General features: G+C 32.3%; 2 protein-coding genes across 8 annotated transcripts in view; one reads left to right on the top strand and one right to left on the bottom strand.

The window, feature by feature from the left end:
- Window positions 1-20,861, bottom strand: part of LOC123703582 (solute carrier family 12 member 4) — a 289,109-nt gene that overhangs the window by 138,023 nt on the left and 130,225 nt on the right. The gene's annotated exons all lie outside the window — the stretch shown is intronic.
- On the top strand, window positions 1,872-20,065 carry LOC123704227 (monocarboxylate transporter 1-like). The gene is made up of 10 exons (XM_045652568.1): window positions 1,872-2,031; window positions 3,181-3,307; window positions 6,650-6,792; window positions 7,178-7,280; window positions 14,036-14,212; window positions 16,193-16,319; window positions 16,599-16,746; window positions 17,435-17,582; window positions 18,992-19,183; window positions 19,868-20,065. The coding sequence occupies exons 1-10, from the start codon at window positions 1,942-1,944 to the stop codon at window positions 20,032-20,034; spliced, it is 1,422 nt and encodes a 473-aa protein (XP_045508524.1). The 5' UTR covers window positions 1,872-1,941; the 3' UTR covers window positions 20,035-20,065.

The raw sequence follows: 20,861 nt of genomic DNA, 5'->3' as shown, positions 1-20,861 counted from the left end.
TGACAGCCATTTTGGGTATTATTGGAGTGATATGGGCCGTATTTATAATTTTAATTAGAAGAAAAAAATCCACTGAAAAAAGTTTAGCCAAAAATTTTAATTAGTAAATATTTTTAATTAATGTAGATACGAATAAATTCTGTGATGTAGTGTGTATAGTTTATTCTAAGAAATAACAAAAGAGTAGATAAATTAATAAATAACATTTTATTGGAAAATGTAAATAATAGATTATTTTTACCTATATTGTAAAAAAAATAATATATATTACTTAGTATTCCTGAAATAATTAAAAAAAAATTTGTACCTACCTATACTTTTTACATTAAGTGTAATTTAAGAAAACCAAAGTTCCTCATTTGTATGTTGCATTTATGTAAATAACCGCTTAATTATGTAATTTAATTTCTGATTTATCTTTGTCGTCATAAAAGTATATTTATCTGAAAATGTGTTTAGTCATTTTTTAAGTAACCGATGATTAAAAGATTACATATTTTGATGTTGATTCATATGTAATTATAATTTAATGGAGGTACAATAATTGTGACTTTAATGTACTTAGTGAATGAATACACGGTGCACTAAAAACTATACATTATAACTTACGCTTTTGTGTATAGCACTTTTTCTTTTCCTCGCCCTTAAGAGGCCTACACCACCGAAACTAGCGCCACCGAACATTTTATTTTTTTACTCATTAACCAGATCAAATTTAAAAAATCTAGCTCGGTACTTTGCTAGTATATTACTTGTAGTATTTTTGGTATTACTTTTCACTATTCTAACTGTTCATTATTCTAGAGAACTTTTGAAAAGTGGCCACTTTTGGCGGTAATCAAAAGTTCTCCTAATTTACCGAATGCAAAATAATGAAAAGTAATACCAAAAATACTACAAGTAATATACTAGCAAAGTACCGAGCTAGATTTTTTAAATTTGATCTGGTTTAGGAGTAAAAAAATAAAATGTTCGGGGGGCGCTAGTTTCGGTGGTGTAGTCGCCTTAACTTAACTCCTTTCTACCCGTGGTACATCCTTCCCTTAACACGTAAAAGCGAGCATCTCAATTGCAGAGACTCTACTTCAGCAAATTCTCATAGACAGTAATAATCGCATACCACCTTGCTCATTAGCAAAACAAATACTATACCAACAAATTGGAGCCTCCCCTTAAAGCTATATACTGTTACGCCGTGCGTGAGGCCAAAAATTCCAACACTACCTACAGTTAAAATCGTACATGTCAAACTAAAGAGATTCATCAAAGGCGTTGCTCCCAATAGAGAAAACAGTTACAGAGATAGAATGTGGTCTAATGTTTAACCGACTTCAAAAAAAAGAAGGAGGTTATCAATTCGGCCGCTATGTTTTTTTTTTATGTATGTACACCGATTACTCCGAGGTTTCTGAACCGATTTACGTGATTCTTTTTTTGTTCGATGCGGGATGGTCTCAAATGGGTCCCATAAAAATTTTATTCGGATAGGCCCAGTAGTTTTAATTTATGAGCATTTTTGTCTGTATTTGTCAATGTTGCAAGTGCAAGTTTGAAGTCGGTTGTTTTTAACGCAGTTATCACTTGTTATTATTATAACATGTAGTGAGATTATATCGCATCATATTCGCAAATGCTTGCTTGGATCACTATCCTAAGAAATGAGTACTAAATATGTATAATATTGAGCATTGAAATTTGTGCAATAATATAATTATTAGAGTCCCAAATTAATGAGCGCTATATATTATGCAATTCCACAAGATGATTAGAGGTTTTATCAGTTATGTTTTAATCGCGTGCCATAAAAGCTACTGTTATCAAAAAGGCGAGACAATTATCTTATTATACAAATTAAACATGAAATATAGGCAAGAGATAAACAACAGAGGTGATTTCATCTGCAATCATTAGACGCGCTATGTTCGACGGCTTTAGACAATCATGGGTGCAAATGTACGGAAAAATTGTAAATTCGTACCCCCGGATGGTGGATGGGGATACGTTATTTGTATTGCGATATCAATAATATTGGTAAGTTATATTATCTTCTCTTCTTTATACTTATTTACAATTTCTCAAAATGCTAGTAACCATACTCCTCCGAAACGGCTAGACTGATTTTCATGAGATTTTTTCATACCCCTAAGTGATGAGAGTAGGTAAGGCAACAATAACTGTAGTATAAAATACATAGATATAGTTAAAAGTTAACTGTATGTTAAGTTTCATCAAGGGCATTATTAAACACGTGACTATCTCGTATTTATGTGTGTGGGTGTTCATAAGTGTCAGTAAACTGCTTTTGCAAAAATTTAAAGATAACGTCTTTTTTATGGGATCATATTATTTTTAAATCCATCATTATCTGTGGTCTTAGGGCTAATACAAATCAATAAATATAAGTAATATTTATTGATTTTTATTAGCTCTACAATTCTACATGTTACATTTTCTTCTGGAATAGAAAATGAATCTAGTACTTTTGCATAGGTAGTTTGAATTAAATTGTGAAAGTTAACAAAAAACAAGAATAAGCAGTTCTTAAAATAACATAATACTTGCCCAAAGATACAATTTTGTACTGTACATACAATATACATATAAGGAAAATGTGCTCATATGTATTTTGATATTCCAGTAATCAACTCGGTAAAACAATCGCTTTTATTTATATATCTTACTTATGTAACAAAGGTCATTGAGGTCATCGTTGTAAAGAATATCACAGTTATACGAAAGTAGGAATCACAAAAAGAAAATCTGATACATTCGCAAAATATATCTTACCATGTGTAAATTATCACACGGATTGGTATAAGAGCACTCTTTTTTGGTCGGCTGTTTATTTTATCCTTTGTAGGTAGATGGTTTAAAGTAAGGACAAAGTTATCCAAAAAAAACAAATGATATTTTCAAATACTAAGCTTCAAGCACAAAAGTTTTTCATCTGAATAATTCCTCTGAAAGCAAAGTATAAGTGAGAAAAAATAATTTTTGTTGATCAATTCACTGATACAGAATGGATCGATGTTTAATTTTATTTCAACCTTAGAAATAGATATATAGAAGTCGCTATTACCTAGATTACTTATTAATTACAGTTAAAACTCAAATTCAAGCAACAATATACATGAACATAATTATAATACAGATATATATATTTAATTTATTCATTTTCAGGTGGTGTTAACAGGATTCGTAAATTGCTTTGGAATGATATATAAAGAACGATTTGCTGAATTAAACATGGGTTCAACAAGTGTCACATTACTCAATTCTCTTGGAGTAATGTGTGTTGCAATATCAGGTATTTTTATAAATTTCAACTTATATTACTCTTCTACGTAACAATGAAATGTGAGACATATACATTAGGAGCAATGGAATTGCACTGTAGAGGATATACTTCGCAAGAACTTTGAACTGAAGATTCTAGTGTAGTTATTATAGTGTCGACTTTCGGTGTATTAAATAAAAAAAAATACTTATTAATAATTGTTACATGACCTCTACGAATGAGAATTAAGTCTAAACACTGACAATGTTGTTCATATTTAAGATGATCGAATTTCGACCACAGCGGTCATTTTCAATGAGATACTAAACTGTATAGAAGATAAAATAAATATAGTGTACTTTTAGGTGTTTGTTATCTGTTTTGTTTGTATCACTTTATATGAAAACCTTATAGCTAATTACACGCGAAAGCTTATTATGGGATCAGAACGTGCCGTGTGTGAAAATTTTCCTGAAATATTTATTTATTTATTATTAAATGCCTTACCTATTTGATTCCATGAACCTGTACTGTCTAACGATAATATGCTTCAGGGTTTTGAAAATCCGTTATTTCGTGTTTTTTCAAGGTTAGCTATAATTATGGGGCGATTACTAAAAACAAAGGAATTATATTTAATGTAGGTATGTATTGCTAGCATAAATACTCTGCCTACAGGAAAGTGTTATCCTAATGGTGATTTCCTTGGTGATTTCTTAAGTGTCCCAAGCTAGTTTTGTCGCTACAGTTTAGAAAAAAGCCTATGCATATAAATGGCATAATATGATTTTAATGGATTCAATATGATAAAAAATTGAAATTTGGGAATGCTACACTAACAACATTCATCGGATTAAAGATTAAAAACGTAATCTTAACATCAAAAAGCTTTTAAAAATCGATAAACTATTTCAAAATACATGCATAATTTCCATTTTGAAAAATTTATAATAAATTATTATAAATAATAAAACGACGTGTGGCACTCGGGGACTGCCGCGGTAAAGCTATTGCATGCTTTCCCTTAAGCCACACCTTTTCTTTTCTTATTGCATAAAACATTTATTTTTTAAAGTGTATTAGTTATATAGAGCAGTGGTGGCTCAGTGGTGAGACCTCGGACTTCGAATCGATAAGTCCGTGGTTCGAGACCAGGCGAGCGCGCAGGAAATAAATTGATTTTTCAATTTATCTGCGCATGTTGTAACATCACCACTGCTCGAACGGTGAAGGAAAACATCGTGAGGAAACCGACATGTCGAAGAATTAAAAAGTTCGACGACATGTGTCATCCGCCAACCCGCACTTGGCCAGCGTGGTGGATTATGGCCTGTACCCTCATAGGAGGCCCGTGTCCCAGCAGTGGGAACGTATATGGGCTGATGATGATGATGATTAGTTTATACATGAATAAAATTACATTAAAAATATATGAAGCTTGTGCAAAATGAGCTTTTTAGGCTAGTTTTAATGTGAAATTTGGCACACATAAGTATTAGAATAGACGAATTTCATTTTAAATATTCCGATATAAGAACTAGAGTCTAAACTTTTCCGCTTTTTGTGCTCCTTTTCTTAAATACTTATTGAAATTAAAAATTGATTTAAACTAGTAGGATATTTGACCTCAATCTACAATAGTGGGATGCAATTTACCTGCTAAACTTCAGTTGCGGTTAACAAATTTAATTAATCATACATGTATCAATTGCTAAAAATACTTTACCAAATCACCTTGGCCCACTTCATAGGTTTACAAAGAAGAAAGTAGTGCTAAATATATTATATCGAACTAGCGGTCCGCCCCGGCTTCGCCCGTGGTACATATTAACGTTTTCTCTACATAAGAACCATCCTCGTATTTCAAGGAATATAATAAAAAAAGAATTATCGAAATCGGTTCAGCCGTTCTCGAGTTATGGAATTACAACGAAAAGTGGCATTGATTTTTATATATTAGATTTCGCCATAAAAACTGGTTTAATTGACAGCGCTTATGCTTATTTAAAACTTTGCACATTCTACATGATTCGAAATATTGTTATTTTGTAATTTTATTGTTGTTGTGATACACATATTTTGATTATTATTGTAGTTATGATGAAACGAAGTCCTTTTCGGCATGCAGTTAATGAATAGGTGCTTTATATTGAAAACGAAAGAGGCAAAAATAATGGCTTATTATAAATGGAAACGCACTACTTTTATTGTAGTTGATAAATATGGTTATTGAAAATTTAAGCTATTAAAACTCACTTATACCAGCAAAATTAAAGTTTCCATAAGAATCTCATTAAATTGTTCTAAAAATAGCACTCATAATCGTTTTGTCTGCAAATATTTACCCTTTGAACCAGCGTCACCCAGACTGTAATTAGTCTCTTGTTAATTACATTTTACGGTCTATTTTAAAAGCTTTTCTCACGAGATGTTAAATTGTTTATAATCACATGACAACAAATAGTTTCCATGTAAAAACACAAGTCATAACTCCACGTGTAACAGAGCTATATTTATAGTTCTATTTTAGTTAACTTGCAAAATAATCCAATTATTTATTCCAATAACGAGTCTCAATTGGTCTTAATACAAGCTTTTTATTTGGGAACAGCTGGTAGATAATTAATTCTTTACTATGCGTGAACTATAGCGGCTATAGTTCATTGAATTTTAATTGACCTTTGACATGTTTGATTAGGAACAATTAAATTATATATCAGCACCTTAATACGGGACAATCTCCTGACCTTAATTAAGCATGACATATTGCTCGTAACAATTTGTGTTTAAAGATGTCTTTGTTATATTATCTTTATGTTATAGAACGTTTATTTACTTCGTCACATGAGTCTCGCTTTAGTTAAGCCATTTGATATGTTGGTTATAAGTACGTATATATCTGTCAACTGTGGTTATAATGCCATATTATGATATTCATAAATGGTGAACTTGGAATGATACGGATAATTTAAAAATAATATACGATAACAATATCCAAAATAAATTTCGATTATTACGATAGTAATATAAATATCTTATCTTGATATTTAAATTATTAATTTATGCATCATGCAATAATTAAATAATAATTATTAAATGTTATTATGTTTTTGTAACGATCATTAATTTTTTATTTCAGATTCGTTTAGTATCGGTGTTGCAAGATAAACGTTAGTAGAGATAGTTTTATTTAAGCAACTAATTTCATTTTATCTATATTAAGCTATTGCATAGCTTCTATCGCGGGCCTTGAGCGCGGGGACCGAATCCAGAAATTCTGTAACGAAAAAACCTCACGCTCTCCACTCCGACGGGCACGGAGGTGTGGCTTGAAGGCATGCTATGCAATAGCTTTATTTTTTTTTGTTTTAGGTTTCTCAACGGGCATGTTACTAAATTATTTAACGTTACGCAAACTTGGGTTACTAGCTGCAGTTTTATACAGCGCGGGATCATTTGGTACAGCCATGTGCAATTCGGTTGGAATGTTCTTTATTTTTCAAGGAATTTTGCAGGTAACATTAATTAAGCGCTGTTTGATTATATTGTATAAGTACCCTAATTTATAATTATGAATATTTAAAAGTAACTTAACTATATTTTTATGTCTTAATAACTTGAACAAAAAACCGAGCGATAATGAGATGTTATATTAATAAAAACAACTTATTCGTTGTTTAACGCAACAAAATTACGTCGTAGTTTATTCAAACGAAACAATCCCTTGACAGAATTGCTATGACACTGAAAAAACCCTTTACATAGGCTAAGGGAAACTTAGTTCGAAAGAACAACGTCGAGGACATCTATCAACGAAGGTTGTACCCAAAAACTTACGTCATAAAGGGTTGTGTTTGTGCGTTCAACACACAAAAACATTTATCGTATTATGTTTTCCAGAACCTTGGTCAAGGATTGATGTTGAACTTATCTTACACGGTATTGACCCAATATTTCGTACAAAAGAGGCTATTTGTGATCAGTATCGCTCAAACTATTGTAGGTAAGGTAAAGGTTTTCAATTTATGTACAACGATATTTTATCGGAAATTGTTGTTGACTATTGACGAGGTATAGAGTATATTATGTATCGCAATTCGACAGATTTGCTATGATGCAAAAAGAGTTCGCAAGATTTAAGAGATAGATTTAATAATAGAAAATAAATAAACTTTGTAATATCTAAATAAACATCCAATGAATTGAAAAGTCTCTAATTTCTAAAAGGTTTGCACACGTGTTTTAACTTTTAAATATAGTATAGAAAAGCAGCAAAGAGAATTCAATTGTATCAACTGGCAATGCAAACAGCTCTGACAAACTGGAGTGAATACTAAATGTATGAGTATTTTGTATTCTGCACAATAATAAACGATATTTCAAAGAGCCTTATAGTTTTCCACGTCCAAGAGTCTAGAATATGAGACAGGTGTGTCTTTTTACATTTTTAAACATCAAGACATGGCCAGCTCTTACCGAATAATAGCTGTGTTTTACCTGAAATAAAACACATATTAAATACTTACCTATATTTGAAGCTTACTTATTGAGAAGGTACCTAGCTTTTTCCGCCTATTTTCCCTCTCTTTCTCGTTGTATATATGCTATCTCTCTCGCACACGGCACACCTCCCACCAGGTGGCGCGGCCGGCGCACGATAATGTGCAGGCGCTAGATCTTCTTCATTGAGTCGAAATACTCAACAGGTGGACGTTAAGTGTAAGCTTCAAATATAGGTAAGTATTTAATATGTGTTTTATTTCAGGTAAAACACAGCTATTAAACACTTGACCGTAATTTGAAGCTTACTTATTGAGACCTGTTTGTTACCCACCTGGTGTACAATATATGGACGCCAATGTGAATTTGAATAGGTACATAAGTATTTACTTATTTCTTTATTTGAAAGAGTAAGGTGTGCAGATAGTATACCAATAAATCACACAAATTTTTAAATTTTCATATTATTTATATTAACAATAAAAAGTTAATCAAATAAGAACCAAAAAGTAAATCATAATGATTAAAAGTATTAGAACTTATGAGATTGGTTCAAGCGTACCTTAGTTAACCTTTTGGGCTTGAAAAGTTAAAGTTACTACAATTTCCACTATCTTTAGCGTAAATCTGCGAAAGAGCAAGTAACGACTTTTAATTACGCATTTAGATGTTACTTACAAAATTAAGCAACAGCTCATCACCGACGAGGCAAGAATACCTCAAACTCAAACCTTTATTTATTCAATTAGACTTCTGTAGAAGCACCATTGAATCCTCATAACATAGATTTACCAGCTGTCTCAACTCACACAGTTCTAACCCAACCTGCTACTAGCGGACAAGTAGAGACCTTGGTCTTTACTTTTAGGGTCAAATAAATTAAAAGGTCATCCCTTGGATAAGGTAATAAAATAAACCAGGTAAGCGGTTTAAATTATAATACAGATAATATGTAACATCCAACCAAAGCGTGCGGTGTCTATTAATGTTTAGAGCCAACGCCACCGATCATAATATAAACATGGCTGGTACTTTCAGTGCAATGCATGAATTATTTATTTAAAACTGATAGGTTTTAAACTCTGTACTGGAAACATATAATGAACTCAAGAAGTTAGAGACTAAAATGATAAGAGCTTATCTGTGTCCCAAACCTGCAATTACTACAGCTAAGTACGTTAAGTTTTAATCAAATTAATTTTAAGGTATAGTTATGGTTTACATCAGAACTTATATACCAAAAGTCTCGGGACTACATAACGTGACTTATTTATAATGAAAGTGTTTGTGCATAACATCTAGGCCATCAACAGCTATATGAACGTCAGATAGGAAATGAGCCAAATTTATCCAGTAAGTAACAAAGGTTTTTAATTATACTTATCCTAATTCAACCAACTTCTACTAGCTACTCCGTATGTCTTTTGGGTAGACGGAGGCAAATAGGATTTTTCTTCCGACTATAACATTTGATATTTGGAAAATGTATACATTTCTGTATACCTTCAGAGTCAGATTCTAGTGGTGCAGCACTAAACACTGTCTATTAGGTGAATGGTGCTGCTGACCGGGCCTTCAGTTCTGCTTTCCAGAATACCTTCGCCCTTCTCGGTGCTACTACTACTGAAATAGCAGTACTCTTACACGTCGTTCAGGCCTCGAACTGACTAGGATTTCTCATATTATCGTTACAACCCTCGCTCGCTCTAACGAGAACAAATTATCGCTAAGGAATTCTGCTGCAGGACAATGGCAACAGATTAATATGCATTATTATGTTCAGGAATATGGTGCGTTCTGAATACTATCGTCGTCTGAAGGTATCTCCTTTCGATTAACTGCATTAAGGGTGCAGATCTGATCCCATTTTTGTTCCGTAGGAATGCTACGACTGCCTAAACGTTAAACTGGACAAAGAAAGTTGCCCTGAATATGGTCGGTTGTTCCAACATCCCTAATATGGCTAGCTTACCTTAGTTACCCCTTGATTGTAACTGCTACCAATGGAGGCACTGCTCGTGGGTTGTCCACAGTTTTTCGAGTGCAAAAATGAAGAACTGAACTCGTGGGGATCTATGTCGAATGAATCTGTTTTAAGATTATGAAAGGACAGTTGGTTGTGGATGCGAAGACAGGACGTTACTTTAGTCATCTGTAACCACCACGAGAGGCAGCCACGGACAGTGATATAGTAAGAACTAAACTAGCAAAGTTTAGTTGGCTTACTAGACTTTGTCATGTTTAAAATGCAGTATATCATCTGTATAGAATTGCATTTATGACCATTGATAAACTTAATTCAACCGCAACCACGAGAAGCAGGCACGGATATCGATATAGCAAGAACTAAACCAGAAAGGTTTAGTTCGCTTATCTGGTATATTTATAATGTTTCAAAAGCCGTATAGTCTGTATTGCATTGCATTTATTGCCCCCCCCCCTTCAAATCAAAGAAATGTGAAGTCATCTGGCAGAGCTTTCTCGTGAAGGGTAGGGGTTCCAAGTAATATCTAATAATACGAGGCTTTTGTTTGGAAGGATTGACCTTCCGTTATTAATTATCCTCTATCCTAAGTAACTCAATAGTCAGAATTCACAGTACTCGTTGAGTCCTTAAACGTTTTACGTTAATAGTTGCATATAAGTTTATTATATAATATAATAATCCTGGTGGGATGACAAGAAACTTGTCTAAGCAAATGATTATCCTAATCCCTCAGCGATTTATTGTTTGAGCCCTGAAGAAAAACTCATGGGTGCCATAATGAGGCCAAACGGGTTGATAAACGAGTCGAATAAATTGCCTACAAGATCGGGCAACTAAAGTAGGCCTATGAGAGGTCAACTATACATAACCAATCGTAATTTGTTACATTCAATCGCTTTGCGATTAAAAAATCTCTTCAGGTGATTTTATGTGAAAATTGGTCGGCTAGTGCCATGGAATTACGATAACAAATATACCATTGACACAAGGCTTGGTGACAATAAGATTAAAAAAAAAAAAAAAAAAATCCTGGAAACCACCGCCACAAATCATCTGCGAGATGATATTTGATCCGACTCGCCTCCCTTTGTTGTGATTCTCTGCATTGTGAGGCTCTGCATTGGTAAATACAATTTGTTCAAGTCGCAATTTCCATAATTGATAAACCAATGGTGGTTTCCTGATTAAATAAGCGTAAGCTAACCTTTTAGGATACAAAGTATTCATTTCATGCGTCCATTATTTAACGTCTCTTACCTATTTTATTGTATTTATTAGGTTATATTACTATACTTATATTGTATAGATGGCCCACTGTGAATTAGATTTCAAAACCTTTTTCTACCTACCTTAGAAGAGTGAAGATCCGTTACTGTCATCTCTAACATTTTCGTGGGTCCTCGTTGACGAAAGCAAATATCTATGATCATTTTAATGATCAATCCTTTGTATATTTGCACCAACCGCAATCAAAGCCCCGCGAGGGCCGATATATATTTGCACCATTTCCCCGTGAGGGACGGTCGTAATCAAAGCCCCGCGAGGGCTGATATATATTTCCACCATTTCTCCTTGAGGGCGGTTGTAATCAAAGCCCCGCGAGGGCTGATATATTTGCACCTATTTCCCTGCGAGCGACAGCTGCGCGAGGGATGTTTGTAATTTGAAATAAGTAGGGCCTTCCCAAAAATACTTAATAGTCACCCTGCGAGGGTGGGTTTAACCTGGCTAACGAACCTAACCTGCGAGGAGTAGCGGTTAAACCTAGCGGCCACATTTATGTAATCTGCTTCGAGCAAGATTTAAGGTGCTAATATAAAATTAGAAGTTAATAATCATTTAAAATAATAATATAGTAACAAGGTACTTTAACTTATTTTCCAATGCTAGCAACAGCTGTCCAGGATGAAATAAGAATTGATTTGACAATGGTAATTAATTGTTATGTATATATAAAAAGAAGGCTTTAACTATTTAATAAAGTCAAAATTCAAATCATTTACACAAAATTTTAAAATGAACTTCGATTCATATTTAATTTAGTTCATACAATCGATGTCACATTCAGTTGCTTTATATCCGTTAACATTCCTTACGAACGCAGCCATACGTGGCCATACCATCGTAGGACGGTTTTATTGCACAAAATAATCTCCGCTCACCCGCAATTTTTTACTTTTTGTCAAGGTGTACAAGTTTATAATATTATTCTAAAACGTTAGAATATGTGAATAGTAAATCCTTTGAAATGTCTCTAAATTTAATTTCTAATTAAGGTATCTCGATAACTATACGATAACGTCTCTTTCCAAACTAGAAAATTTAAATGTAAAATTTTGGCACTTACTCGTTTTAACCAAAAAGTTGCATCATTTGAAACATAGGAAACGTAATATAAATAAAAGTAATTTTCAAACCAAAATTGCTGTGTGTAATACCTATGTCTATTTTCGCTTATATACGGATCAGATTAATACTCATAAAAGGACACGTATAGACTACGGATACTTTTGAATGTGTGGTACGTTCATGGTACCTACTGAACATGTGCATTGTGCGTATTCCATCATTATTCAGATGAGCGGCTAACTCCCGGACGATTTATAACATATTATCTCGACATGTTCGGACACGTTGTGATTCGTGCAATTACGCTAACATCAATTTGTTCCTGTTATAGGTAATACCTATATAATTTGTTCTTTGAGCTGACTCATCTCGTTCGAAAATTTTTAGTTATAAACTATACTCCGAACCGTTCCTAGTGATAACGACAATGTAATAAAGTCGTAGCAATGGATTGCATGCCTGTTAAGCTTTGAGTTGGCTCATAGGATTAGCCTTGGATTTATCCATACATACTATTAATATTCACTTGTAACCTTGTAATAAAAACACATTAAAAATGAAATAAAATAAAAATATCTATATAAAAGAGAGGGTATTTGATATATTTAGTCAATATCAAATAATCACAAAAGTAATATTAACGATACGAGTAAAGCCGAACGGTAAATCCGTTAAAATCTGCTTTACTCACAGTATTAGAAATTCAAATATTCATTAGTATATATTGCATTACTTATAAAATATTTCAAAAGAAAAGTTACTATTTCACGTAAAATGTAACGGTTGTATCGTTAATTTTAAATATCTAACATGCTATTAAGTATTTAAAGCATATTGAAAAATAAACTATTGCTGAAGGATTCACTAAAAGACCTCAGCATTTTAAATAAAGTCCAACGGATATACCGTCGATTTAAAAGATTTTTGCTCATTTTTAAGTAAAATGTCATTACAATAGATGTAAAAATAACTCACTGTACCGATCCGACGGGATACACTTTTTCACACTTTTAGCACTTGCAATATGCAATACTTAATACTTAATAGCACCAAGGTTGTAGTCTTGTAGACAACCTTCTCGCGGCGGAAGCTAGACGCCAATGAAGAAGATCTAGCGCCTGCACATTATCGTGCGCCGGCCGCGCCACCTGGTGGGAGGTGTGCCGTGTGCGAGAGAGATAGCATATATACAACGAGAAAGAGAGGGAAAATAGGCGGAAAAAGCTAGGTACCTTCTCAATAAGTAAGCTTCAAATTACGGTCAAGTGTTTAATGTTTCGTTTCACTGAAAATTTTCTAATATTTTATATGAAAGTGTTTGAGGTAACATCCTTGTAATACTTCACTTTACCTCATTCATTTTACATTTTGAATTCGGCATTATATAAGTATTTTAAGGCGTTGTTTTTAAATTCTTTCTTGTTTAGAATTAATTCAAATAAAAATAATAGCATCAATTTAGGTAGGTACGTAGGAAAATTCAAAACAGGCAATCCGCACACCTTGATACGACAGACGTTGTGTTACGAAACTCCTACAATCACTGAATAAAGTAAATTGCAGTAACATTACTGTAAAAAGTTTCAGGTAATATATTATAGAAGGTGATTCCATCTCACTAGAGACATTTTCTTTAAGTGGGTAAAGAACAGGCTATTACACTTAATGTTATATAAAGAATTGGACTTATTTGTCAAGATATCAAATACGTGAGGTTATTCTACCGTGGCTTTTCCTTTTTTCAAGATTATTTGGTCGTTCTGGAGTACGTTCTTTTAATTTGTAATTGTCCTAGATTAGTCGAAAAATTAAATTTATTAGGATTTTTTTTTATTCATGTTCAATTGTTTTCAAAATCTGTGACGTACTATTTTCAACTAAATTCTATTTTTTTTTTTATTAGAAAACAATTTATTTTTCAGCGCTAGCAACATTTATAACACCAATACTGGTCAAATGGGTGTTAGACCGGTACGGTAGTCTATGGTCACTCCTGCTATTGTCTGCAGTCAGCCTTCACAACTTTGTAGCAGTTATCTTGATGCAACCAGTTGCGTGGCATTTGAAGAAGGTGCAAGTACCTGAAAACAAGGAAAATGGTTTGTTATATAAATGTAAATCAATTAAGTATTTAAGAAACATATATATAGGGTCTACGTTAAAGACATATCTCCTTGCCATGAACAAAGAAAAAAAAACATAACATAAATGCGCGGGAAATTTTAAACTTCGAATTTTCCCATTCAGAATTAGTATAGTAGGATTTCTAGATCGATCAAATAAACAAATTCACAATTTTTTACAGTTTCATCATGCATAGACTCATTAATGAATAAAAATAAAAATTAAACAGGTTTAATGGACGATGCTTCGTAAATACAAATAGATAATTGCATAATTCTTATCGATTGATGTTATAAAAATACCACATTCGTAATCCAAGTGAATGTCGTGAGAAAAATCTAAAGTATAATATTATAATGAGTAATAATATTATCAAATTCGTTTAATGAGACTGCAATCATTAATTGATATTTTTTTCCATTTTATATGTTTGTATTTTAATTACTTATAGCTTTATTACGTACGTTTATGTCGTTACAAAATTATCGATCTAATAAAATTTAGATTTGAACCTTGAATTAAACTTTAATTGGTTGTTGTTTTCTGTGTATTAACTGGTGATTACAAAATACTATGTTTTTATAACATAGTTATGTGATTATATTAAAATAGCAGAGCCGCGAGGATTTAGCTGCCGACGGAAACATGGGCTACATAAGACATAGGTTACACGCTCAGTCTGGCGTCAGTTCAGTTCATCAGTCTGCTCAAAATGACGGGAGAATTATCGTCTAATCGGTTGACTGACGGACTGATGGTTCAGAATATACCGTGTTTTTCATCCATCATTCTGGCATCAGTCTAAGCCAGATCAAACTGATGGACTGAACTGACGCCAGACTGAGCGTGTAACCTATGAATAAGTTACAATGCGTACATACTGCCATTGCATATCGAGTATTGTCACTCATTATATCTCTTGAAGAATTATAAGCTTTGGTATATATAAAAATCGATTATAATGCGAATTTATTTATAAAGTAGCTTTGTTTTACTAAATCGTGGGGAATCCTGCTCTATATATACATATTATAAAACATCTGAAATGCCGCCCAAAATGTTCAACGGTTGCATTATAAAAAATGAATTTATATGTAAATTTGTCTTGTACCGCATTAATTAATTAATTAACAACATTATTGCAATATTTGATGTGTAAAATTTATAAGTAAAGTTGCAAACAAAAAGGTTATGATGTAAAATGAAATTAATAAAAAACTTCTACCAAATAGGTAAATTATGTACTATCACTATTTATATTACCGAATAATGTTATGTATATGGAATAATATTGATGTTACGGCTAAAGGTAGGTGTGAACATAAACTTAAGTTTAGCCGGCTAAACTTAGGTTCATTTTCGAGAAGCAGCTAAAGTGCTGCGGCAGCAGCCGGCGAAGTACCAGAAAACACTCGTCCTGTTCCTTACATGTATTATAGTAACCAAATCTACCCACCCCAACTCAGGGCAGAAAGCCGGTGGCTAGGTTAGGTTAGGTTAGAACTCTTAAGACCCGCACGAGCCGAGCGAGCCCAGCGAGCGTGCTGCGGCAGCAGCCGGCGAAGTGCCAGTTTCCTTCTACATTTTTAGCCAAGGGCCTGCGGTTAAACTTAAGTTTAGCCGGCTAAAGATAGAACAATTAACATTAACACCTCGTCGAAAATAAACCTAAGTTTAGCCGGCTAATCTTAAGATTTTGTTCTCACCTACCTTTAGCCGTGACATTGACACTTTGATATATTTTATCTATTTTATAAGAATCTTAATATTATTGCACAATAAGGACATTTTTATGGATTTTAAATGCGATTTATTCATCCAGATTCTATATCATCCACATTCAATATATCCCTTGTACACCTTCGCTGTAAATATGTTCGAAACGAATAAATAAAACAAGGAATAAATCTCGTTTTAAATCCGTTTAAAAAGCCTATATTCCTGTTTATTTCTAGAATTAAAGCCATTTCATAAAGACGATAAACACGTCTGCTCAAGACAAGTCGGTTCTGCAAGCGGAGACAGCGATCGCTTAATAGCCGGGAGGAAAAATGCTGAAAATTCAGACGTTGAACGAAGACGGTTAGTAGACTTCATTTATGCCTTGTTTATTTATGGTATTCTATTTTTCTTTGTAGCAATCAGTCTCAATTAGTTAAGTAATTAATAAATTTAAACATTCATTAAGTCAATATTATATATTATAGTCATTTAAATAATATTCATTATAATATATAGTAATGTTTATTTTGTATAGAATGTTTCTCGTGCAATCTTCTGTTGGATTGCGTTTTATAATCTATTTTCAGTTTTTTACTGATTAATACTATGAGCTAAAAATACAATATTATTTTGTTTCAGAAACATAATAACCCATTTTGTGGACAAAGAACTGTATACGAATTTTATTTTATCGAATGCCTGCCTTGGAGTGTCATTATGTATGTTTTCGGATATCATATTTCTTTCAATGCTGCCTCAAGCTTTGTACTTTATGGGGTGGAATAAAGTAAGTAACATATATAAAGAAAATATGAAAGTTTTAGAAAAATATGGCTCCATCCACAATCAATAAAATTTCATCGGCCAGACGCTATCAGTCGATAATAAATAATTTCAGAGAATAAAATAACCTCTTCACAATGAATTAAAACTAATATACTAAGAAGTTGAGTTATACGTTTAGTTTTACAATTTCAGGCACACTTTTTGAGCGAAAAATATTGTTAATTTTCAGTTCGCAGCGCGCACTGTTCATATAAAAAACCGTAGCTTATAAATTATTCCAGATCATAATTCATGTGCATACCACATCTAAAATCCGTTGTTTAGCATTTACGTGAAAATTCAATAAACCTATTAACATATAAACTCACTTCCAGTTAATCCTAATTGAAAATCAACCGATTAAGTGATTGGTACATGAGTTCTATCATTAAACATTTGAATAAAAAAACAATTTCAGTAGCTTCTGTGCAATCTCCGAATTTTACGAACAAAAACAAATAATTGAAATGGGTTTTCCCACTGTAAGAACTGTGTAAACATACGTTTTAAAACATAAACAAATATTTGACATTTTGTCTGTATTCGCATCCATAGAAAATACTACTTTTTTAAATTAAACTATTTTGTAACAATATAATGCTCTTAATTGAATGTGTAATTGCTACATTAACTAAGCAAATAATTTGCAGGCTCTGGTCGCTTGGGCATTACGTCTGTTCGGAATTGGTAATATAATAACAAGAATGCTATTTGTATTATGTAGCAAATGGTTATCTAAAGTTGGTACCCACGAGATTTACGTCGTTGGAACTCTGCTTGCCTGCCTCTCCAGACTCGGTAAGGTAATTTTAAGTTTGAAGTGTTTGACATTTGTTTGTTGTGTTTGCTCTATTCATCTTGCTGTTTTCTTCTTCATTATTTACATGTTTATTCGTGTAATTTATTTGTTACAAGCGGTCCGCCCCGGCTTCGCCCGTGGTACATATTTCGTAACCTAAAGTAGCCTATGTCCTGCTCGGGTATCAAAATATCTCCATACCAAATTTCATGCAAATTGGTTCAGTAGTTTAGGCGTGATTGATTAACAGACAGACAGACAGAGTTACTTTCGCATTTATAATATTATATATAGTATAGATTATAATAACTGACGTTTTGATAGGCTGTTATCTATTTAACTTTCAGAATAATGCAAATATTATAAAATTCCATAACATTATGGTGCTAGATTTGATATATAGATATTAGAAATAGAATCGTGTCTATGATAATAATATTGAGTAAAAAATTTATAATATACTTATTAATCACAGACAACTTATTAAAACTAAGGTATTATAGTCTTGTTGTCAAACAGTTCAAAATATCTGTAATTAATTTGTTTGTTTAAAAATATATTAAATATGCAGGATCAAATTTCGCTCAATCTATACATATAATAAATCTGTAGAAGGGTCAATTCTGTACATTGAAAATATTGAAAAAATAAATACCAGGGGGTGTTACTGGATCGATACCAAACCCAAATATGTGATTAAAAAATTTTTTGTCTGTCTGTCTGTCTGTCTGTCTGTCTGTCTGTATGTGCAGGCATCACGTGAAAACTAGCGGTTCGATTTCGATGAAACTTGGTATAATTATACCTTATTATCCTGGGCGTAAAATAGGATACTTATAATCCTGGAAAAATGCGTAGAAAAAAATTAATCTTAATTTTTCAGTTTTATCATAGATATAGTTCCGTAGAACCGCGAACACACGTTGCGTATTATTATAGGCCTAGCCGTATTTGGAAATTGGGTACAATAGATATTTATAAGATGTACTCAAAATGGAGAAATAAACCATCCACGCGAAGACCGACATCCGCGCGGACGGAGTCGCGGGCGGAAGCTAGTATTTTAATAATTTTGTGGCATTCGTTTCTCATTTATACTTATTAAAATAATTTTTAAATATATTAATAAAAGATCTGATTAAGTCACGTTTTGGACCAAGTAATAAATAGGGGCATTTTCCAAATGTCTAACCTTTCAAAGCTTAGTTATATTACTATTTAAATTGTAATTTAATTATCTATTTATTAAAAAAATATCACAGCTACTCTTATATTATTTTTATAAACTGCTGACCATAGATAACATATGACATAGGACTCAGTTTTAGATTAAGTTATGTTATGTAAAATGCTTTACACTAATTTACTAAAGATGTATATTATAATAATATAGTCTGAATACTTTCAGGTATGCTCTGGTCGGATAATCGGACGATAATGTTATCTTTCATAGCAATTATAGGGATATCTCGATGTAGTATAATGGTATTACATCCCTTGGTAGTAGCAGATGCAGTGCCCCCTGAACATTTCACAAATGGGATGGGAATTTCTATGCTATCTTTTGGCATAATTAATGTTATTCTTGCACCAACTATGGGTTAGTTATGTTGTTAATTTATCTTTGTTTAATAAAAAACTATGGGTATGTTATACTACGCTAGTCAATTCGATACTTTAAATCTTTTGTTTCGTATTTGCCATATAACTGTTTCCTTGTTTATTCAATGATAGATTTATTATCTGCTTTATTATACACATTAAAGTTATAGCACAATTTAATTATGTTTACGACTGAAGTTTGTAGCTGTTAATTTGATATATTTCAGGTACTGACGTACTTACGTTATTGTAGATTAGTTCTATTGTTATTATTTTATTATTGTTTTAAAGATTATAATTAACTACACTTGACCGTCTCAGAGTAGGATTTGTATAAAATATATATCCTTTGATCATCCCTATCTTATTATTTCATTTCATTATCTAATCGAAAGAAATGCCTATTCAACGCAGTCTTGTTAATGAAATTGTTTGGAATTCAACATGTTTAAGGGTGCTTGCACGTGCACCAATCATATACGAGGATATGAAGCGAGTAATGTGTTTGTAAAGAACCAATCATATCGCATCATTTAGTTTAAAGTTTGAAGCGTTTAGCGTTGGAAGCGATACTATTGGTTAATTACAAACAGATTTCTCACTACACGTCCCCGCACATTATTGGTGGAAAAGCAACTTAATGGATAATAAAACAGTAGTTAATAATATTATTTATTTTCAGGTGCTATCCGCGAGCTGACGGACAGTTATGCTACTGTGTTTTACATATTAACATCTTGTTTCGCCATCGTCGTAATTTTTTGGACAATAGAATTAGTTTATAAGAAAAATGCTCATAAAAGACAACCAAAGAGATATATACCTGAAAAACTGTCTCGTTCTCAATAGTCTATGGTCAATAAAGGTTTATGAAATTAAATTTTATTTATTTATTGATTCCCTTTTAATCATATGAACTATAATATTAGTCCCACCAGAAATCTAATTGACGGGTAGACACTATCAGCTAGTATGTTATATAATAAATAACTCAATTAGCGGACAAAATGGTTCTATAAAATTACATTTATAATATGACTATTGGCTAAATTATCTATATTTTCGGAGGACTTCAAGGACTGTTTATAATATATTCTTCTGTATAAAATTGGACAAAACACCTTATTCTTACTTCATAATGTTCAAAATGGTATATAAGAAAATTATACGATTAAAGATTTAAAAGTTTTTACGATTTTTCGAGTATGTATAAGTTGATACTTTTTATGTTAAATAGGGTTCAAACAGCTGTTATATTAGTTAAAATGAGATAATCCGTTGATAAAAATGGATATTTGACAAAATATCGAGTATTTATCGATAATATTCTAATTTTATTGCCAAATCAAACTCATTCTAGTCTTGTTTCATTACAAAAGGTACAAGATGTTCTCTTGTTATATCCATTCAAATAAATAAAATTAATGTGCCTGTTTGTAACGTCAAAATAACAGCTTACATAACTACCAAGTTTATTAATAATAATTTACTTAGGAACCTTTTATAATATACTAGCTAACCGCCCGCGGCTTCGCCCGCTTTGTCTAAAACTTAATAAATTATATACTAAAACTCTTGAATCACTCTGTCTATTAAAAAAAACCGCATCAAAATCCGTTGGGTAGTTTTAAAGATTTAAGCATACAAAGGGACATATAGGGACAGAGAAAGCGACT

This window comes from Colias croceus, chromosome 1 (genome assembly GCF_905220415.1).
Source record: "Colias croceus chromosome 1, ilColCroc2.1".
Taxonomy (NCBI): domain Eukaryota; kingdom Metazoa; phylum Arthropoda; class Insecta; order Lepidoptera; family Pieridae; genus Colias; species Colias croceus.
Note: the sequence above shows the minus strand (reverse complement) of the source record. Positions and strands in the feature narration are given on the sequence as shown.

Coding starts and splice junctions, on each gene's coding strand:
- LOC123704227 (XM_045652568.1), top strand. CDS start 1,942: ATGGGTGCAAATGTACGGAAAAATTGTAAATTCGTACCCCCGGATGGT. Junction 2,032..3,180: donor TTGCGATATCAATAATATTG/GTAAGTTATATT, acceptor ATTCATTTTCAG/GTGGTGTTAACAGGATTCGT. Junction 6,793..7,177: donor TTTTTCAAGGAATTTTGCAG/GTAACATTAATT, acceptor TATGTTTTCCAG/AACCTTGGTCAAGGATTGAT.